Source organism: Marmota flaviventris, chromosome 16 (genome assembly GCF_047511675.1).
Source record: "Marmota flaviventris isolate mMarFla1 chromosome 16, mMarFla1.hap1, whole genome shotgun sequence".
Classification (NCBI taxonomy): Eukaryota; Metazoa; Chordata; class Mammalia; order Rodentia; family Sciuridae; genus Marmota; species Marmota flaviventris.
This window is the reverse complement of record NC_092513.1, coordinates 53,547,441-53,569,355: the sequence shown is the minus strand read 5'-3', so window position 1 is coordinate 53,569,355 and position 21,915 is coordinate 53,547,441. Positions and strand designations below refer to the sequence as shown.

The 21,915-nt window shown below is 38.1% G+C and overlaps 1 protein-coding gene across 14 annotated transcripts in view; it reads left to right on the top strand.

Annotated features, from left to right (window-relative positions):
* The first annotated feature begins 630 nt into the window (after positions 1-630).
* Positions 631-21,915, top strand: part of Dlgap1 (DLG associated protein 1) — a 362,352-nt gene continuing 341,067 nt past the window's right edge. For 5 of the 14 annotated variants that reach the window (XM_027942943.3, XM_071602438.1, XM_027942936.3 and 2 more), the window contains exon 1: positions 7,185-7,277. In XM_027942943.3, coding sequence (XP_027798744.2) covers positions 7,185-7,277 — 93 coding nt within the window. Of the gene's footprint in view, positions 1,597-7,184; positions 7,278-7,648; positions 7,730-21,915 lie in introns of those variants that run through there. The other 9 variants (XM_027942940.3, XM_027942937.3, XM_071602437.1 and 6 more) reach the window with 3 other exon arrangements.

Genomic DNA, 21,915 nt, shown 5'->3' with positions numbered 1-21,915 from the left:
GCTGGCTCAGACCCAGGTAGCAGGAGTTAAAGGTGTCTAAGAGGTAAGCCCAGCTTCAAGGTCCTTTAGCTAAAAGACAGAACCAGAAGCAAACAATAGTGTAGATTCTGAGGACTGTGTTTAAATGCCACCAAAGCACAAGAGGAACTAATTCTCACTGCCAGGAGTAGCAGCAATGGTTTTTCAGAGAAATGGAGTTCTTTGGGTATGCTCTAATTATGATTAAAATACAGTTAAGAATACAACCAGAGAAACAAGTGGGGAAAGACCCATTCAGTTGTGGGACTGATGGGAATTATTTGTTTAAAACAATTTATAGTTTCTTTTTCCCCCTTTGATAACTTTTAGCACTACCATCTCTTGGCTCCAGCTTTGGGGTGAACTTTCCTGCCCTACAGAGATGAGAGAGAGCTTTTTCAATGATGCATTAAAGTGATTTTTAGAGACAGGGATAAGTTCTTCTTCCAGAAAACCAAAAGTTAGTACACAGCGAGCCATGGCTATGTGCCAAGGAAAGAGTGAGCTAACCATTCTCCCCACTCTTGTTCTTGATTCCCTCAGGTCTTTACCCAAGACGGGTCTGGGACTTGACGGGGTGCCCATGACCCCGGCGGTTGCTTCCCGTCAGCAATGAAAGGGTTATCGGGCAGCCGCAGCCATCACCACGGGATCACCTGTGATTCCACCTGTGACTCGCTGTCGCACCACTCGGACCGCAAGCCCTACCTGCTGAGCCCGGTGGAGCACCATCCTGCCGACCACCCTTACTACACGCAGCGGAACTCGTTCCAGGCCGAGTGCGTGGGACCCTTCAGCGACCCGCTGGCCAGCAGCACCTTCCCGCGACGGCACTACACCTCGCAGCAGGAGCTCAAGGACGAGTGCGCCCTGGTGCCCCGCACGCTGGCCACCAAGGCGAACCGCATCCCCGCCAACCTGCTGGACCAGTTTGAGAGGCAGCTGCCCCTCAACAGAGATGGCTACCACACGCTGCAGTACAAGCGCACCGCCGTGGAGCACCGCAGCGACAGCCCGGGTCGCATCCGGCACCTGGTCCACTCCGTCCAGAAGCTCTTCACCAAGTCGCACTCCCTGGAAGGGCCATCCAAGGGCAGCGTCAACGGGGGCAAGGCCAGCCCTGATGAGACGCAGACGGTGAGGTATGGCAAGCGCAGCAAGAGCAAGGAGCGGCGCACGGAGCCCAAGGCCCGATCCAACGCCTCTCCCACCTCCCCGGGCTGGTGGAGCTCCGACGACAACCTGGACGGTGACATGTGCATCTACCACGCGCCCTCGGGCGTGATGACCATGGGCAGGTGCCCCGATCGCTCGGCCTCGCAGTACTTCATGGAGGCCTACAACACCATCAGCGAGCAGGCGGTGAAGGCCTCCCGGAGTAACAATGACGTCAAGTGCTCCACCTGTGCCAACCTGCCCGTCAACCTGGACGCTCCGCTGCTAAAGAAGAGCGCTTGGTCCTCCACTCTCACCGTGAGCCGAGCCCGGGAGGTTTACCAGAAAGCCTCAGTGAACATGGACCAGGCCATGGTGAAGTCCGAGTCGTGTCAACAAGAACGCTCCTGCCAGTACCTACAGGTACCATTTCTGTCTAGATGCTTAGCAATCTTTCCTGGCTTAATTATGTGGTCTTTTCTCCTGGGGGCTAGCCTTGACTCTGCTCTGAGTTGTCCATATGAACTTGAGCAAATTATTTAGCATTTCAGTGACTAATTATAGTTGATAGCAAATGCTATCAATTCTAACTAGTTACCTAAAGAGACTAGCTACAGTGCTCAAAGGCACTCCTACACAAAGGGTAGAAGTCACTCACTTCCTGCATTCCTCTTTTGTCTAAGGGATCAAAGGATGGAGAAGAGAAGAAAGAATTTTTAAAATAGACCCACCTTATTTTTTTAAAAGTAAACAATTGTCTTCCGAATTTTGGAAAGAGTTTTAATTAAATTTATACAAGGTTTGGCTTGGTTTTTCGAGGGGTTTTGTTATTGTTATAATCATATAATTCTGCCTGAAGCTATTCATTTCTGAAAATTGATCTACATCTTCACCCACAAATACCAACACCAATCACACACCCCCAGCTCCTGCCCCCAGGGAGGAGCAGAGCAGGATGATGCCCTGAGGAGGTGGAAATAGAGCCAGTTTAGGGACCTGACAAGCACAGCTGCAGAGGCCAGGGACCACAGAGGAAAGGAGGAGGAGAAAGGGGAAGCATCCGTGCAATAAAATACAATTAGTGTCAGTGAGTTAATCCCACACATGCACAGACACAAGGCAGGCTGCTCTTCTTCCACCATCTCTTCATGTTTTTCCTTTGGGCTTCCAGCTCACTTAAACCAGATTCCACCTGGATAAAAATATTGGGAAATTGCGGGAGGGTCTTTTTCTTCTCTCTCCAGTATTGTAATTTTTCCCAAGACACCACCTTCCAACATGAATGACCTTCATATTGTTTTCAGTGCATCTTTTTCCTCTATTCTCTCCTGCCGCCCTATCTTAAAAAAATAAAAATAAAAAATAAAAGGAAGAAACAAAGAAAAAGTTTCTACTGGACTATAAAAGTATGGCACGAACATTTTTACTTTTATCTTAAGAAGAGATGCAAAGAAAAATCCTTCCACTGAGTCCATTTTTTGACCTCTTTGAACTCCTTCTGAAAAATGTGGCTCCATTGGAAGCGTCACCCCAAACCCTGAGAATGCTACAGGCTAGCAGTTCCTGGGCAAGGACAGTGCCAAAGTCCATGCCCAATATTCAGAAGAAGCCATCAGTTTCTAACTGAATTTTTTTTCCTTTGTATATTTTTTGAAGTCAAAATCTTGAATAGGGGTGGAAAGTGAAAGTATAAGTTCATAGTTTTTCACAAAAACACAGTTATGTGAGCAATATTTCTCATGGAAAGTGATATTGCCAGATTTCCTGTTAGGTTGCTGTACGCATTGAGAAGTCATCAAGAGGGGCTGGGGTTGTAGTTCAGTGGTGGAGCACTTGCCTAGCATGTGTGAGGCACTGGGTTCGATCCTCAGCACCACATAAAAATAAATAAATCAAAGGTATTGTGTCCATCTACAACTAAAAAAATATTTATTAAAAAAGAAGACAGCAAGAGCTGTTAATATAGTTAAGGATCATCTACTCCATATAGAATAGAAAAAAAATGTAGACTCAAAAAACTGTAAAGGTTAGGTGGGTTACATCATCAACATGTGGAAGAGGTGGGACTGGAATCCAAATCGTGTGACTTATAGAAGTGACCATTATGCGGTGTGCAACTAAAGGATTTAAAAATTATTTAAATACATACAGTCTCATCCACCGCTGAAAGTAAAGTATTTGGATAAGAATTTTGGTCTTGGGGCTGGGATTATGGCTCAGCAGTAGAGCGCTCACCTAGCACAGGCAGGACCAGGGTTCGATTCTCAGCACTACATAAACATAAAGGCATTGTGTTGTGTCATCTACAAAAAAAAAAAAAAAGATATTCTCTCTCTCTCTCTCTCAAAAAAAAAAAAAAAAGAATTTTAGTCTTGAAGAAAGGATAGGTAAGGAGATAGAAGTCCTAGAATGAGACACATTTTGTCTGTGAAGGTTCTGTGATTAATGACAAAAATAAAATGATTTTTTAAAACAACTATACTTGAATAAGCCATGGTAAGTTTAGATGAGAAATGAGAAGTATCAGATTTAAGAAGGAAAAAATAATACTAATACTGTATATGGATCTAGCACCACGAGCCTTGTTAGTAATGAATTTCTTTCATTATATTTGCATAATTGTCTATATTCTACTGACCCTAAAATTTACTTTTTTTTTCCTTTTGAAGTCAAAATCTCAAACAATTGGTAAAAGTGGAAGGATAAAGAAGATACTGAAGCTAATGTGTTCACACTTGCTATTTCATTCCCTGTTCATCATAGAGACCTGGCTGGGATAATTCTGTTTTGTAAATATTTATTTATAGGTGGACATAATACCTTTATTTATTTTTTTTTAATGTAGTGCTGAGGATCGAACCCAGTACCTCACACATGCTAGGTGAGTACTCTACCTCTGTGCCACAACCCCAGCCCTGGGCTAATTCTATTTTTACAAAAGAGGAAACTGAGCCTTGGAAATATCAAATGATTAAAGTCCCATGACCTAGCAGTTGTAGAACTGAGATTTAGTTATAGATCTGTTCAATGCCAAAGCCAAAGATAAATGTGAGCAAATAAAAAATAAAATCTTTAGAGCTCAATTGTTCATATCCCTGGTTGTGTAATATGAATCGTAATATATTCCGCTGTCATATGTTAAAAATTAATTAATTAAAAATTGATTAATTAAAAAGAATTAGTATACAGGGCTAGGGCTGTAGCTCAGTGGCAGGGCACTTGCCTAGCATGTGTGAGGCACTGGGTTTGATCCTCAGCACCACATGAAAATAAACAAATAAAATAAAGGCATGCTGTCCATCTACAACTACAAAAAAAAAATTAGTTTACAATAAATGTCAAAAATCCTATTGCCACTCAGAATTTTTATGCCTACTAATAGCTCAACTTTTTTAAATCTTATTTTGTTTAATATTAGTCTCTAAGGAATGAAAGGTCTTATTTTGTTTAAATAGGTCTTATTTTGTTTAATATTAGTCTCTAAGGAATGAAATCTACCAGATTACAGTATATCTATGTAAGAATATACCACAATGTATATAATTAGAATGCACTAAATAATGATAATGATAATACTAATAATCATAAGAAAAGGGAGATCAGTTGAGTAGAGCAAGTAGAACAGGGAAAGGAAGGGAGTAGGGAAAGGAAAAATAAGATATTAGGGAATGAGATTGATCAAATGATGCGCGTATATGAATGTGGCATAATGAATCCCGCTATGTATAATTATGAGGCACCAATAAAAATAACCATATTGTAAGAAACCAAAAGAATAAATAAAAATAAAATCTTTAAAATAAACATTTTATTACTAAAATCCTTCACCAAAATGAGAATGAGATCTTAAGTTTGGGATCTGGTATAGTAGCATTATTAGAGCTCCAAGATTTAAAGATACCATTCTCAAAGTATTTACTTTCTTTAAGCCAATTTTTAAAATAAAATATTTGAGAAAGATAGAAGGAAATAAGTAAAATAAAGCACACATCCATTTTTACATCACCCAACCAAAGAAATAAAACATTGAACTCAATGGCTCACATGTGTGCTCCCCTTGGTCCTATTTTCTTTCCTTTTCTTCCCAGAGTAATCACTAATCTAAATTTGATACCCAAAATACCTTTGTTTTTACTCCTGAAATTATTGAGAGTTTGAAAAAAATTAACATTTTCTATCCTACATTGGGCAATAATTAATCCTGAACTAAGTTAATATAATCTTTTAAACATAAACTGAATTTCCAGTCACACCTTATTTAATAAATATTGATATTTATCGAGTCCCTAGTCTATGCAAGGCTTTCAATATAATTCTATATTTAAATTGGGGGGGTAACATGTTAATAAGTTAAACAAGGTGGAGAACTGTGTTTTTCCAGCCCTATGTGCTAAAGTTGAATTATTCTTGTAAAAAAAATGGGAAAGGAGAGTTATATATTCACATAGAAGAAAGGGGATCAGAAAACACCCACAGAGACCTGAGTTCCAGGCTTTCCCCCTGCCCCTTGCTTCTGGGAAATAAAGAGAGAATCTGCCATCCTGTGGAAACTCTTCTCAGGAAATAGGTGTAGCTAGTCCCAGTCAGCTCCTGTGGAATAATTTCCTTTATGAACTCATTCCTAAAAGCAACTTTGGAGAAACGGAGAGGGGATTTTTTTGTTTGTTTTTTCAGGAATAGTGCCTTAATTTCCAACAAATCTGAAGCTGTGTGTACAGTTTTGTTTAACATCAACTTACAAGGTTTGATTAGTGGGCATGCCATTGTCTACGAATTCTGTTCTCTATTGGCCACTACTACTACTAAGACGGGATAGAGCCATCCTTTTGGGTCTCTGGATCTCTTTCCCCTGCTAGAAAATGAGGCACTTGTTCTAGAAGGCTGCCATCTCAGTCCACATTTTTAAATTCATAAGTTACATATGCCAGAGTACTAATTAGAGAAATTTTCGAGAGTTGGAAGGACTGGGACGTTCACTTCATAAATGCCTACTAAAAGTGGATGATTTGCAAATGTTATCTAATTTGCTCTTTAAAACTCTAGAGGTATTTTACAGTTAAAGATCCTGAGATTTAGTAATTAGGTTAATTTACTAAGGGCATACTGTTAGTTCACCGCAACCTGGTGGGCCAGAACTGATTCTTCTGCCCTTTCAAGTTCAGATTTTTTTGCAGTGATCATGCCAAATCCTTCCAGATACAAAGCAGAGAGAGGAAGCGTGCATTTCATATATATATATATATATATATATATATATATATCATGTGCCCGAAACCATCTATATCTCATTTAATGCTCAAAACAACTTTATAAAGTATTACTATTTACTTTGGTTTATAGACAGAATTGAAGTACATAGAATTAATTTAATATTAATGTCTTCAAATCCATGAAAACAAAGTGAATAGGAGAGCTAACAGTTGATCCCAAATCAGTCCAATTCCATAATATGCTTCAGAAATAGAAATAAATGCATTTTAATTTTATTACTTGTTTTATTCTGTAGCAAATGTGTGTGTGCCTCTGACCTTGGATGTATGCATGCCATTAAAAGGGCATGGATATGAAGTTAGGCTAGCAATGGAATGACTGATTACATCCCTGATTTGATTCAAGACTGAACAAAGGTTAAATTAATAGGCATCAATAATAGAATCTAAATACTAGCAAGTTTCTGAGTCTGTCTTTGTAGGATTACAACTTAAAATTAACTTCACATAGGATATTGCTATGATTCCTGAGGAAATGAGAGGTCTTTAACAGGAATTTAGCCTGTGCCTGACATAGACTTAGAAATCATATACTATAGCTTGGAATCATTGCATGTTCCAATCAATACAGTCTATTGGTGATATGTGCTCACTCACAAGCTGTTTGTGGTTAATTTAAAAAAAAAGACTCTTTTTTTCCCCCAATATTGTTATTTTTAAATGTCAAGAATCAGATGTCTGCTGTTTAGAACTATTGTACGGCTGCCAGTGACTGTCTGTATTAGGGTTTGGAGCAGGAACATGGATTTGAAGACATTAAAACTGTTTAATTCTCAGTTGAGATGTGGCTGGCTTTTATACATTTGGAATAAAGCATTTATGGCACATCTCAGGGTAAGTGCTAATAGCTAAGTAAATAAAATAGGTGGGGGGTGGGTGTTGTTGTTTTGCTTTTGCTTTTAAAAAGCAGAATTCTTGGTTCTGTTTATGCCTCTTTATAGAAATGTTGTGTCTTGAGTGACTGGCATATAAAGCCATTCAAAAAAGCAAGATTTTAGATTTCCAACTGTTAACCTAAAAGAAAAAAAAAATCCCTTCAAATCGTGTATTTTGCATTCATCCAGCAGCAGACACAGGAACAGGGAAGCCAAACGCTCTCCTCCCGGTAGAAGTAGGGAGAGAGACACACACAGAGAGGGAGCGAGAGAGAGCAAGACAAACCGAGAAAGACAGTACTCTCAGAGATGAAATTTTAAGAGAGCAAAATGATCGACCTTTTTAAGGCTGAGTGGGTTTCTTCAGTTTGTGTGCAAGTTTCAAGAAATGGAAGGACTGACCAGGTTTGGGTATAACTCTTTTATTACTTTCTATTTGATAAGTATATGTTGTTGGTTTGGGTGGGGGATTTTTTTGCAGAGGTGGGCTATAGTTTTTGTTATTGTTATTTTCTTTCTTCTCTAAATAATGGCTAGTAAGACTGAAAGAGCTAGCAAACTAATGTCTGTACAGATGGTAGGAAAACAGGTGGAGACATCAGATACCTACAAATCTGTGTCTCCACAGAGGCTTCATAAAATTATTAATTGACATGATCCAGAGTATTATGTGCTGTTAGAGGACATTATGTGGCTAATGATTGAAATGTGATCGGTTGTTTGCCTGCACAAGAATCCTGAATATTTACTGTTCCTTTGCAAAAATTTCTGGGTGATTGGTTTTGTGAGGTTTAGTGTTCTGTTTTTTTCATTTTTTTTCTGTTGTTGTTATTTAAAAAATTTCCCAAAAAGATTACTTCAGAAGTATTCATAGCAAGCATGTACCTAAGGTTTTTCTTTTTTTATGCAGGTACAATTATTTTCCAAATCTGTTCCAAGATTATTTCCATCTTTGCCCAGTAAGAGTTTCTATTCTCTGACTAAGCTTCTCTTTCTACTGTCTTAGAATAATTTTAAATATACTAATTAATGTTAAACAATTTATATGAAATTTAAGAAAGTGTTCATATTGCTAATGACTTTGACTACTGCAATATTTCCTTGCTGCTTTTGTCTAAAATTTCATCAGTAATATTAATTGATGATTTTCTTTATTTTTAGTTTAAATTGCCTTAATGGTCCAGCAAATGAATGCCAAGTCTCCTTAAATATATTTTCTATTTGGTTTGTACAGTCTTCTATTTTTTCACTGATCTTAGTAGAGATGCCTGTTCATTGATAGAATGATGAGGTTACTCCTGCCTGGTGCTAACTTTGAATGTGAAATCAGCTACAGAATGCTGTTAATTTATTCTCTCTCTCTCTCTCTCTCTCTCTCTCTCTCTCTCTCTCTCTCTTTCTCTCTCTCTCTCTCAGATTCTCCATAATTGATACTATTGCCCATATCCAATCCAATCAATAGGGGAAAAAAGACTATTGGGAAAACATTCTGAGTAATTGGGAGTCCAGAAAAACTTAGAAGTGATAAAGGAAAGACAAAAACTTAATAAGAAAGCCTTCTTGGAAGTTGTTAAAGAAGCAGTCTTATTCTTGATCAGTAATTTCATTGTTCTAAAGACATTTTCAGGAGTATCGAAAGCATTCAGTTAGCCAGAGGCTTCTGAATATAATATACACCTACTTATCTCACAGAATTTCAATCTAATAATTGAAGATATAATATTAGTTAGTAAAGAGTAAAAAAGAAAAGCTAGCTTTGGGTATCTTAGTAACAGTGGACTTTATTTCCCCTTCCTCCAGTCTCCTTAGAGAATTGCAAATTAAAGACAGTAACTCAAGGCAATCCTTCATCATTCTCTAATAGAAGGATTAATTCCATAATCTCTAGCCATTTGAGATCATGGCATTATAAAATTTTACACAGTGGTTTGTGAATGGTAGAAGACATGAGTCTTGTTTCAGTTTCTGTAGAGACTGCTAAGAATACACGTAATATTGCCAAGCTGACTTAGATTTGCAATTAGATTGTGGTTTTCACCATTTTGATTTTTGAATCAAAGACAATAATCTCTTTGAGTGGATTATTGTGAATTTAGAGTTCGGTGGAATAAAGCTTTCACTTAATTAAACTCAGTATCACTTTTCTTATCTTAGAATAACATTCAGGAGTCCGTGACCATACACTTTATTGATGCCAGGTTGAATCATGTGGAAATGCCATCTGTGTAGGTCTAAAAAACTGAAATCTGAAATTTCATATGGTTCAAATATAGTGCCTGGTAATTGACATTTTCTGTCATTGGCCAGGGAAGTTTAATGAAGGAAAAAAAATCTGTTTTTTTCAGGTAAGACTAGGTTACTATTAATAAAATCCATCAAGTTATGTGACTTCACTATGATTTGTATTACTCATCTGAAAATTGGGACCCATACTTTTACTCTGAGGTAAAAACGTATGCATATGTGACTTTACTTCTGGAGCTCATTTATTGCTTCTCAAGACCATCTTGCTGGCCCCCCACCAGTGGGCTAGTGACTGGCTGCCATTTGGAACACATTTTAGTAAATGTATATTTAAGTGTCTTTCTAAATTCTTAGACTAAAACCAGAGTAGAGAAGTGCATTCATTTTTTTTTCAATGAATGATTCCCAGTTGGAATGATTTCCATGCTAGTTGATTCTCCAACGGAGTCCACTCTGTAAATTAAGGTTAATGACATATTATTATTTAATTATTATTATGTATTATTTAATTATTATTATGCAATTGACAGAGTTTAGTGAAGGAGCAAATGTAGTGTGAGGAAAGGCAGATCATCAATTCCTCCTGTTATTTTTGATTGACAGTTTATTTCTACTGTTCTTAATTCTATTATGAATTAGAGAACACACACATGAAAAAGGAAAGACCTCTTCTGACTCTCTGATCTTAACTGTAAAAAAAAAAGAGAGAGAGAGACCATCATTTAAAACTTCTGGGTTTTTTTAAATTTACTGAAGTTTAACAATATGCCCTCTTTTGTTTTCATTTCCAAGATGAAGGAACTTCTAACTATGTTTGTAAATTGAGTTTTCTACAGAAGTTTAAAGTCTTTCCCTTCATGTATATTAGGTCACTGTTCTGTGTCAACTGTTTGTACTCATTGTCCTCACAGAATTAGGAAACTTTCCACAAAAATCAGGCTCCTGACACGAGGTCAGTTTTTCAGGGACTGACATGCCTCAGCCCCCAACACACCAGACCTTTCCTTTCTGATGAATACCTTTGAGAGTGCTCATATGTCATACTTACAGTTGCACATGGAAAAATCAATTGTCTAGTTTCCATATAACACAATCTGTCGTATGATAGACACCTGTTTATTAAAGGAACCATTTCCCTTTTCTCTTAAACATTCCTCAACAAGAGGTGTGCTCCCTCTTTCTGCTCCTAGCACAATACTGGGTACCATGAAGAGCTAAAGGAATGCTAATCTCTCCACTTACGTTGGCCCTGTCCACTACTATCCACTACCGCAGTTCAGATAGTTAAGATAAAGGCCTTCTTGTTTTTCCAATTTGTTCAGGACTCTTCAAATATGCATTACCTACAACCGAAAATGAAATGTTACTATGAAAGTCTAAAAAAAAATAATCAGGCTCCTGATATCAAAGAACCATCTATGACGCATAATAATATGGAGCTGAGGGTCACATGTACGCATGTGCACAGGTCTATGCACATATGCCCTATGTGTGCATAGGTGTGCCTGCAGCCATACTTCTAAAATACACATTGATACACTTGATGAAATCAGACCCACTTTAATAAATTCCATAAAGTTCAAGGAAGAGGAATAATTATGAAATGGGCAAAAAGATTTTTCATAGATCCCAGTAGAAAATTCATTACCCCGCTTTTCCATTGATTATATTGAACTTCATCTCAGACCATTAGTGTAGAATAGCCTGGGGTGTCCTGTTTCCCTGGGGTGAGGAAAAAGCAGGTTTTAGTCCCTTAAATACAAAGAGACCCTCAATAACCGTGAAAGAAAATGATTTCTGCTCCTCATTCTTTTGAAAACCGCTATTAAATATATACCAAGAAGCTTTGAAGACTGGGTTTTGCTTTTTTTATTTTTTTCAAAAATGACTTTTTTTTTTTTTTTTTAGAATAACAAAACCTTCTCATTGGAAGGTCATCTTGTTACACCTTTCCAATTACAATCTTCTCCCTGCAGCGTGAACACTGTGTTTCCCTGCTTATTTATTTTTACTTTCATAATCACCTTATCAAAGAAACCTTTGAAATTATTTAGTTCTATCTACTCATTTTTAAATGAGAAAAGTAAGCTGTAAGGAAATACCTTGACAAGATCAGTAATCTCAGTAGAGACCAGCGCTGCAGGCACACTGCCTGACTATCAAGGCTGTTCTGTCCCCTCGTGTCTTACACACTCTGCAAAAACCTTTGGGCGCTCTTCAAAAACCAGCTCATCCATTCTGACTATGTTCTTTCAAGGCAGTGAGATCAGGGTACAAGGAGGCAAAGGGAGAAAAGAATTGATCTGAGAGGTTTAAAGCCTGTTAGTGGCTTTAAAGGCTCATGATAAATGAAGACAATTGTTATCTAGATAATTATCTGCAATTTGTAATTCTGTAATCAAAAAGAGTATGGTACATTTTTAACTTCTAGAAAGAAAGAAATGGATGTTTCTCTGTTATCGATTAGTCCTTTCTACATCCTAATGGTTTCATTATGAGTAAATCATGTTCCAAAAGAGGACAAATGAAGCAGAATAGACTCACATTTGGAGATGTAATCTTTAGTTTGTACACTTAGAGCCCAGGTCTAGGTTTTGAAGAGAACACCCTTCTCTCCAGCACCTTCCTCTCTCTTGGCTGTCAGCATCCCTCACCTCACTTTCCTAGGACAAAAGTGAACTTGACTGTAACTGTATTTCCAAGGGAACATATATAATATGTGCATATGTATATATATTATGTGACATATAAATATGAACACATATGTTATGACATGTATCAGAGTATGTATTGAGACAAGTAGACCAAATATACTAAACTGGCACAACTCCAGAGAATTTAAGAGAAATAGTACACAGAAGACACCAAGGACTACCGGCTGATCTTGCATCCAAAATTAAGAAGTGATTAGGAAAAAAAAAAGATCCATCTTTAAAATTGGAAATGCTACCTGCAACCCGATGAAGTGGCATCTCAGGGAGCAAGAACAGGGTTACTCATGATTACCATCACATCCATGTATGTGATTCTACACAGGCTTGTGTGCAATATTGTTATGCTCTTGTCTGCCTATATATAGGGGTGACTTTTCTTAAACTTGAGAGTGTCTATAAAGTGAGGATTTCTAGCATCAGCCTAACAGATTCTGATTCCATAGATCTGGGGTGATTCTGATAGAGGTTAATCAAAAACCACAATTTGTTTGTTTTTGTTTTGTTTTGTTTTGTTTTCGTACTGGGGATTGAACCCAGGGGTGCTTAAGCACTAAGCCACATCCCCAGCCCTTTTTATTTTTTATTTTGAGACAGGGTCTCACTAAGTGCTTAGGGCCTTGCTAAATGGCTGAGGCCGACCTCAAACTTGTGATCTTCCTGCCTCAACCTCCCAAATCTCTGAATTCCATTGCAGGCCTGTGTCACCACTCCCAGCCCCAAACTACCCTTTTAAATAACCCAATTCTAAGCAACTGTAGGCTTCGTTTCGCATTTTATTTACTGTAGGGGGCAGTAGAGTCTTAAAAACAGGCTTCAGATGATCTGCCTAAGAGCTGACTTATTACTCCCTCAGTAACTGTCTTAACTTTCACTTTGGTATCTTAACAAGCATGGTGATATGGCTGTATTTGCTTCTACCTAAAATATATATATATATATAATTTCAAATTTAAGAAATTAATTAAAAATAGCATATGAAATGTTTCAGAGTTATAAATCCTAAGCTATTCCCATGTTTTACCTCTTCTCCATGTGTTTCATGGACCACACTACTTTTTCCTTTACAATCTGTTTGACCTCATTATCATTAGGGCAGGATGAGGGCCAACATGTCCAACTCTGTGATAAAGGAAAGCCTCTCCCAGGGTTGGGTGACAGTTGCTCTTAGTCACAGTGCAGGTGGAAGGCTGCTTCATCCCCTGCACCAACTAAACACATAAAGTGTTTGCCTACAGGTAAAAGGGACATGAAGGATCCATCTTCGACTAGGTCAGCCTCAGTAGGTCAGGCTTTCATTTGGCTTGGCGTTAGCTGATGGGATACAATCCTGGCCTCTGGGAGCCTTAGTTTGTTCAGATAAACCCCGCTTTTGTTTCTATACCATAAGTCTTTCAACCCCACTGCCTTATTCCAGGCAGCTGTGGGAGATCAGCAGGTCAGGTTTAATCAACAGCTGTGGGGTTGGTCTGAAGGGGAACTGACCCACCCTTCACCACTTCCTTTACGGGTTTAACCAGGTTCTCTGAGGTATGTCTCTTCCGGCATCTGGATAGGAATAAGCTCTGCCACCATTGTTGGAAGATGACAGCAGGCCCTTGACCAAAGTCCCTAGCTAATCCTCTCCATTCCCTGCAATCAGGTACACGGTTCTTGTAGGAATTGAAAAGAGCAAATGAACATGGACGCCAGATCCCACGCAGCCTTCTCCGCAGAACCATATGAAGCTCAGACTTTCTCCATAAGCCATCTGGCTCTTGGCAGTCCTCAGACTTCCTACCTCACCTGCTTCCCGCTGCCACCGAAACAATCAAAGCGAAATGCACACGAATGAGCTAGGTTTCATGAAATTGTTTTTTTATTATTATTATTTTTAGTTTTATTATTTTATTCATTTATATGTGGTGCTGAGAATCGAACCCAGTGCCTCACACATGCCAGGCAAGGGCTCTACCACTGAGCCACAACCCCAGCCCTGATGAAATTATTTCTTAATAGAAAAGTTGAACAAATGATCTTGCTATTTTTAGTTATAAAAGTGGAAATGAGTGATGACAGAGATCCTTTGAGCCCAGCAGGCCCCTGTTAGGTCACCCAGGACCTGCATCCATTTTTAGCAGGCCACCTGTTTGCCCTGTTGTTTCATGGGCTTCCATCTGACTGGCAACTCATTCAACAGGGACTGGGTATGGAGAAAAGCCGTCCCTGACAAGTCCCTTCAAGGATCTCAGCTACTTGCAATCCTTGAAGAAATCATGCCTCTCTTTCTCCTCTCCTTCACTAGTGGAAGTTTAGCTGACTTCTCCATAACTCAGACGGTGTCAGGGAAAGTAGCTGTCATTTGTTTGCAAATGAAACCTGAGCTTTCTGGAAATGACTCCCATGCACCATCATACCCCCATCACACTCCTCCAGCCTTCCAGTTGATTTTAGATAATTTCCTGTTCTCCCACCTCTTGGAAGTATTCCACGGCACGCTGAGCAGACACTTTTAGTCCAAAATGCCTATAAATAGCTGATTTTCCTGCTTGCTGCCTTCTCTCCAAGGCTTTCGCAAAGGAGGTGAAACAAATCCACCAGAAACAGGAGCTCTCTGCGAGGGGTGTGCGGTGAGGCTTGTGGGAAATCAGATCCATGGGCTGCAAACTGTCGTGTAGGTCGCTTTGCCATATTTGACTTACGCAATCGCTGCACGGAAAAGGAAATATTTTATTTCATGCCAGATGATCTCATGAACTGAACAGTCAATCAAAAATGTCTCCGATGAACTCCTGTGCTTTAAAAAATGTGCACTCTGACTCCCATGCTACTGTTTTTAAGTTCCCCAAACCATTGTTTGTCAGATTCCATTTGCCGAGCCCTATAATTATTCCATGTTGGGAGATGTTTTTTAACTGTTTTCCCATTTCTCCTTCCAACTGCCCTTGCTCACAGTTGGCTGCCTTCTTTCTTGCCTCCTCTCTCCCACCTCACCATCAGCATCACCACCAAACCTCCGAGAGTGAGATCATGGAGCTCCCTGGAAGACTGTGGCTGTGTCAGGCAAAACCTTAACATCTTCCTTCACCGATGTTACCAAAACAAACCTTAGAAATCCAACAGGTGGGGTTTATTATATGCCCTTCTACTTCTACCTCCCCATCCTCTGCACCCTCCTTAGCAAAACAGAGCTCAGCGGTGATGTCTCCTTCCTCTTCCTTTGTCTTCTCTCTTATTTCCCCTGGATGTTTCAGGAGCTGTTTTATTACATAATTTGAAAATGGAAGACAAATCCAAACCATGTGTTTTCAGCCGAGGAAACCGAGATCTGGTGAGATGGACGGGCATTCCCATGGCCCCTCAGTCACAGAGAGGGGTGGAGTTCCAAGCACAGAGTCTTCCTGGGGTCCTCTTAATCCGTGTGCTGACATTTCTTCCTCAGACACCTAGCAAGAAGTGTTGAGTTACCTTGGTGTCATACTCCGGAACATTCTACCTTGGTCCAGGTCCTCTTGTCCCTACTGGAGTCACTGAGTGTTATGTGGTTGTGGCCTGTGCCCATCTATGGCCAAATGTCTGCAGGGTACATCTCCTTCTACCTTTCTTCAATAGAAGCAGGTGCCTGGAAGGATTTAAAATATCACTAAGCCCAGGGCTTTTCCTACTTTTTCTACTTTTTTTAACCATAGAATTCTGTGTGCAGATAAAGCAAGATATGTGATGCAATTTAAAACAGAGCTACTCACATTGGTGCAAGAATAGGGGACTTTGCATCCTCCTCCCCGTACCCTCCTGTCCCACCCAGTACCAAGTTTTGCACAGTTTGAAAACTACTACCCATTTCTTTCCTATTGTACAAACTAAGCTATGAAACAGTTTAATGATCCACGGAAGGAAATTTCTGAATCAACTCCTGATAAACCCACTTCTAGTAAATCAGATACATCAGAAAAACTCTGATGAAGTCCAGAGATATTGGCTAACTATTCCAAGTTACCTATCCCAACTATGTTAAGTTTAATAAGCAACAGCAGCTCTCCCAGGCTGCAGTTCTGGTGAACTTGACCTTTATTTAAAAAAAAAAAAAACCCGAGTATGGACTTCCAAGAGTTTTTAATTGGCTCAGGATAGAAAAGCACTTTTGGGCTTTAAACTCTTTAATAGACAAATTTTTTTTAAAAAAATCTACTGAGATATAATTCACATAGCATACAATTCATCCATCCAGTGTACAATACAGTGGTTTTTAGTTTATTCACAAAGTGTGCAACCATCACCACAATCAATGTTAGAACATTTTCATTACCCCCCCCAAAAAAAAACAACATAATTATTAATAATAATTCCCCATTTATCTTATCCACCATCCTCTCTCCTTATCCCCCATCCACAATCTCATCTACTTTGTATCCACATGTTTTCCTATTCTGGACATTTTCCCCTTTAATCTAATTGCACTTACATATCCTTTGACCAACATCTCCCATCTTCCCTCCACAACCACTTAAGCTTCTGATAACTACCACTCTACTCTCTACTTTAATGAGATCAACTTTTTCAGATTCTACATATGAGTGAGATCATGTGGTATTAGTCTTTCTATTCTGACTTATTTCATTTAATAGAGTGTTTTCCGGATTTATCCATGTCATTGCAAATGAAAGGATTTTGTTCTTTTATGGCTGAACACTAATCTGTTGCATGTATACCACACTTTTCTTGATCCATGTATCTGTTGATGCACACTTAGGTTGATTCCATACCTTGGCTGTTGTCAATGATACTGCAATAAACATAGTGGTACAGATATCTCTTTGACCTACTGACTTCATTTCCTTTGGAGATATATCCAGTAGGGTTTCTGGAACTTACAGCAGTTCTGTTTTTAATATTTTTGAGGAAATCTCTTACTGTAGTTTTTTATGGCTGTACAAATTTCTATTCCCATCAATGATGTACAGGGTTTCCTTTTCTCTATATTTTCAACACTTATCTTTTGTCTTCTTGATAATAGACATTCTAACAGTGATAGCTCAATGTGATTTGGATTTGCATTTTCCTGATGTTAAATGATGTTGAACATTTTTTTCATACACACTTCCATTTCCCTTTTGAAAAATATCTATTTATAGATTTTGCTCATTTTAAAATAGGATTATGTGGCTTTTTTGTTACTGAGTTGAGTTCCTTACAACTTTAGGAAATTACCCACTTCTCCTATGTATAGTTTGCAAATACTTTCTCCTGTTCCATAGGTCATCTCTTCACTGTTGATTTTCTTCCTTGTTGTGCAGAAGCTTCTTCATTTAATGTAATCTCACTTGTCCTTTTTGCACTTATATATCCTTTATTACCTGTGCTTTAGAAATCATGTCCAAAAATGAATTGCCCAGATCAACATCATAGAGCTTTTCCCTTATGTTTTCTTCTAGTAGTTTCATAGTTTTAGGTCTTTCATTTAGGTCATTAATCCATTTTGAGTTGGTTTTTGTATATGGTAAGAGATATGGGTCTGCTTTCGTTCTTCTGCATATGGACACCATTTTTCCCAAACCCATTTATTTAGGCCACCGTTTTATCCCTATTATATGATCTTGGCATCTACGTAAAAAATCAGCTGTCCACAAGTGCTTGAATTTATTTCTGGGCTCTCTATTCCATTCCAGTGGTCTGTGTCTGTTTGGATGCCTTTTTCATTTGTCTAAAGAATTTTTAAACTTTTCCTTTTAATTTCTTCACTGTCCATCAATTATTCAGGAGCATGTTATAAAATTTTCATATGTTTGTATATTTTGAAATCAGGTGCCTCCGACGTTGTTTTTTATCGTTGTTGTTGTTTGTTTGCTTGCTTGAGATCGCTTTGTCTATTTGAGGTTTTTTTATAGTGCCATATAGTTTTAGGATTGCTTTTGCAATTTCTATAGAATGCCATTGGTATTTTGATAGTGATTGCCTTGAATCTGTAGATTGCTTTGGGTAGTAAGGCCATTCTAAAATGTGTATTTTTCCAGACCATGAACTTAAGATATCTTTCTATTTATCTGTTCTTATTCAATTTCTTTTATCGATGTTTTACAATTTTCAGCATAGAAACCTTTTACCTCGTTGCTTAAATTTATTCCTAAGTATTTTTTTGGCTATTGTAAATTTTAGATTGTTTTCTTGACTTTTTTCAGATAGTTCACTGTTAGTGTACTTAGTGTGTTGATTTTGCATCCTGCAACTTCACTGACCCCCATTTATTGGCCCCAAAAGTTTTTTGATGGAGTTTTTAGGGTTTTCTGTATTATAAGATTATATCATTTGCAAAGAAACTGTTGAGTTTTTTTTTTAATGAAAGGATGTTGAATTGTGTCAAATGCTTTTTCTGTTCCAATAGAAGTAAAGATGAATTAAATGTCCTTCATTCTGTTAAAGTGAAGTATCACATTTATTGGTTTGCATAGATTGATCCATCCTTGCATGACTAGGATGAATCCCAATTGATCATGGTAAAGAATCTTCTAAATGTGCTGTTAAGTTTAGTTTGTAGAATTTTTTTTTTGAGGATTTTTATATCTATGCTCATCAGGGATGTTGATCTGTAGTTTACTTGTTTGTGGTGTCTTTATCTAGTTTGGGTATCAGAGTGATGCCACCCTTATAGAATAAGTTTGGAAATATTTTCTCCTCTTCCAATCTTTGGAACAGTTTGAGAAGAATCGATATTAGTTCTTCTTTCTATGTTTGATAGAATTTGGCAGGTTCTGGCAGTAATTTCTTCATCATTAAATCTTGGTAGGTTTTATGTGTCCAGGAATTTATTCATTTCTTCGTTATCACAGTTTCTAATGATACTTTTATTTTTCTGTGGTATCCAATGTAATGTCTCTCTTTCATCCCTGATTTTTTTTTTCGTCAGGGGGTGGGAGTGCCAGGGATTGAACTCGGGGTACTGGACCACTGAGCCACATCCCTCACCCTATTTTTTATATTTTAGTTAGAGGCACAGTCCCACTCAGTTGTGTAGCGCCTTGCTTTTCCTGAGGCTAGCTTTGAACTCACGATCTTCCTGTCTCAGCCTACTGAGCCAATGGGATCATCTCTGATTTTATTATTTGAATCTTATCTGCTTTTCTTATTCTAGCTAAAGGTTTGCCAGTCTCTTTGTTTTATTGACCTTTTATTATTTTTCTAGTCTCTATTTCATTTATTTCCATAATTGATTCTTATTATTTCATTCCTTCTGATAATGTGGGATTTGATAGGAATGAAACTACATTTGACCCAGCTATCACACTCCTTTCTGTATAGCCAAAGGATTTTAAATCAGCACACTACAGTGACACAGCTACATCAGTGTTTATAGCAGCACAATTCACAATAGCTATGGAGCCAACCTAGGTGCTCTTCAACAGATGAATAGATAAAGAATATGTGCAATATGTACACAAAGGAGTGATACTCAGCCGTTAAGAAGAATGACTTTATGGCATTTGCTAGTAAATGGATAGATCTGGAGACTATCATACTAAGTGAAATAAGCCAGTCCCAAAAAGCCAAAGGTCAAATGTTTTTCCTGACATATTGATGCTAATCCACAATAAAGGGGAAGGAGGGGAAGAATAGAAATTCAGTAAATTAGACAAAGGAAAATGAAGGGAAGGGAGAGGAATGGGAAAAGTAAAGCCAGTGGAATGAATATGACATAATTTTCCTACATATGTATATGAACACACCACAGTGAATCCCACCATCCTGTACATCCGCAAGACCGGGATCCTAACTAGAATAAGACATATTCCATTCTTGCATACATATATCAAAATTAATTTTACTGCCATGTATAACTAAAAAGAACCAATTAAAAAAAATGAGGGTTGGATTTTCTTGTATATCTAGTTCCTTGCGTTGCAATGTTAGGTGATTTTTTGAGGTCTGTCTTCTTTCCTATATTATGCTTATGAGGTAGGACCAAAGAGGTTGGACACCCAAGGAATTTTCAGGAAGCAGGTTTATTGACTGCAGGATTCAGAGGTGGCTCTCGCCTAAGAATTCTTCCTCTGAACCAAGATTTTGGAAATTTTTTGAACTTTATCTCTAGTGGGAGGAGGGGCTTGGAGGCTTTACAGGACAAGTGCTTTCTGTTCCATCTTCTAGACCAGACACAGGTTGCACAAGTTTTTACCAAGGAAACAGGGATAATACCTTTTTGTACAACAAGCTTGCAGATACTCTATCACACCTTTTGTGTGCAAACCTGGCATTTACAAGAAAGAGGAAACCACCAACCACAATAACCTCTGCAATATCCTGCTAATCAGACACTGGCCTGCTTTACTTATTGCTATAAACTTCCCTCTTAAAACTGCTTTTGCTGTATCCCATAGGTTTTGAAACGTGTTTCCGTTCTCATTTGCCCAAGAAAATTTTTAAATGTTTCTTTTAATTTCTTTCATTGACCCATCCATCATTCAGGAGACAGTTATTTAATGTCCATGAATTTGTATAGTTTCCAAAGTTCCTCCTGCAATTGATTTCTGGTTTTATACTGTTGTGGTCAGAAAAAGATACTTGATATGATTTCTGTCCCTTAAATTTGTTAAGATTTGTTTCGTGGCCAAATATATAATCTATCCCTGAGAACCATTCATGTGTATTCTCTGGTTGTTGGGTGGAATGTTCCGTAAATATCTGTTTAGGTTTATTGGTCTAGAGCACAGTTTAAATCTGATATTTCTTTGTTGATTTTCTGTCTAAAAGGTCTGTCTGATGCTGAAAGTAGGGTATTGGAGCCCCCTGCTATCATTATGTTGCAGTTTTATCTCTTTCTTTAGATCTATTAATAATTGATTTATGTATTTAGGTGCTCTGGTGTTGGTTGCATATGTATTTATAATTGCTCTATCCTCTTGCTGAATCCATTCATCATTATGTAATGACCTTCTTTGTCTCTTTTCACAGTTTTTATTTAAAGTCTATTTATCTGATTTAAGTATAGCTCCTCCTACTCTCCTGGTTTTCATTTGCATGGTACATATTTTTCCATCCTTTCATTTTAGTCTCTGTGTCCTCACAGGTAAAATTAGTCTCCTGTAGGCAGCATATAATTGGGTCTTGTTTCTCATCCATTCAGCCAGACATGTCTTTGAAATGGAAAATTTAATTCACTCACATTCAAGGTCATTATTATAGGTAAGAACGTATTTCTGCCATTTTGTTAGTTGTTTTCCATTTGTTTTGCGGATCCTTTATTCCTTATTTACTGTTTACCTACAGACAAGTTTTTATGTTGCCTTCATACCTTCTTCCTCAGCTGTGACCCAAAAAGAGGAACTGACTTTTTAAAGAACACATAAGACCCCCATCCCCAGGCTAATGCTTGTTACATGTTACCATGTTGAATGTCATTTGATCTCGATCCTAGGCTAGATCTACCTTTGTGTAATAATGAATACTGATAAAAATAAGGAGATGAAAGAGAAAGAAGAAAAGGATTAAAAGAAGACATAACTTATTGAGAAAGTTCTATGAACTATACTAAGCATAGAATGTTTAGCATACATTGTTCCTACATTGTCTTTATTTCTTAGGTTTTTCAGTAGTTGATCTTACACTTGATTTATATGAAAAGGAGGGTGATACATTTATTCAACATTACAGAACTGAGATTTACACCCCTGG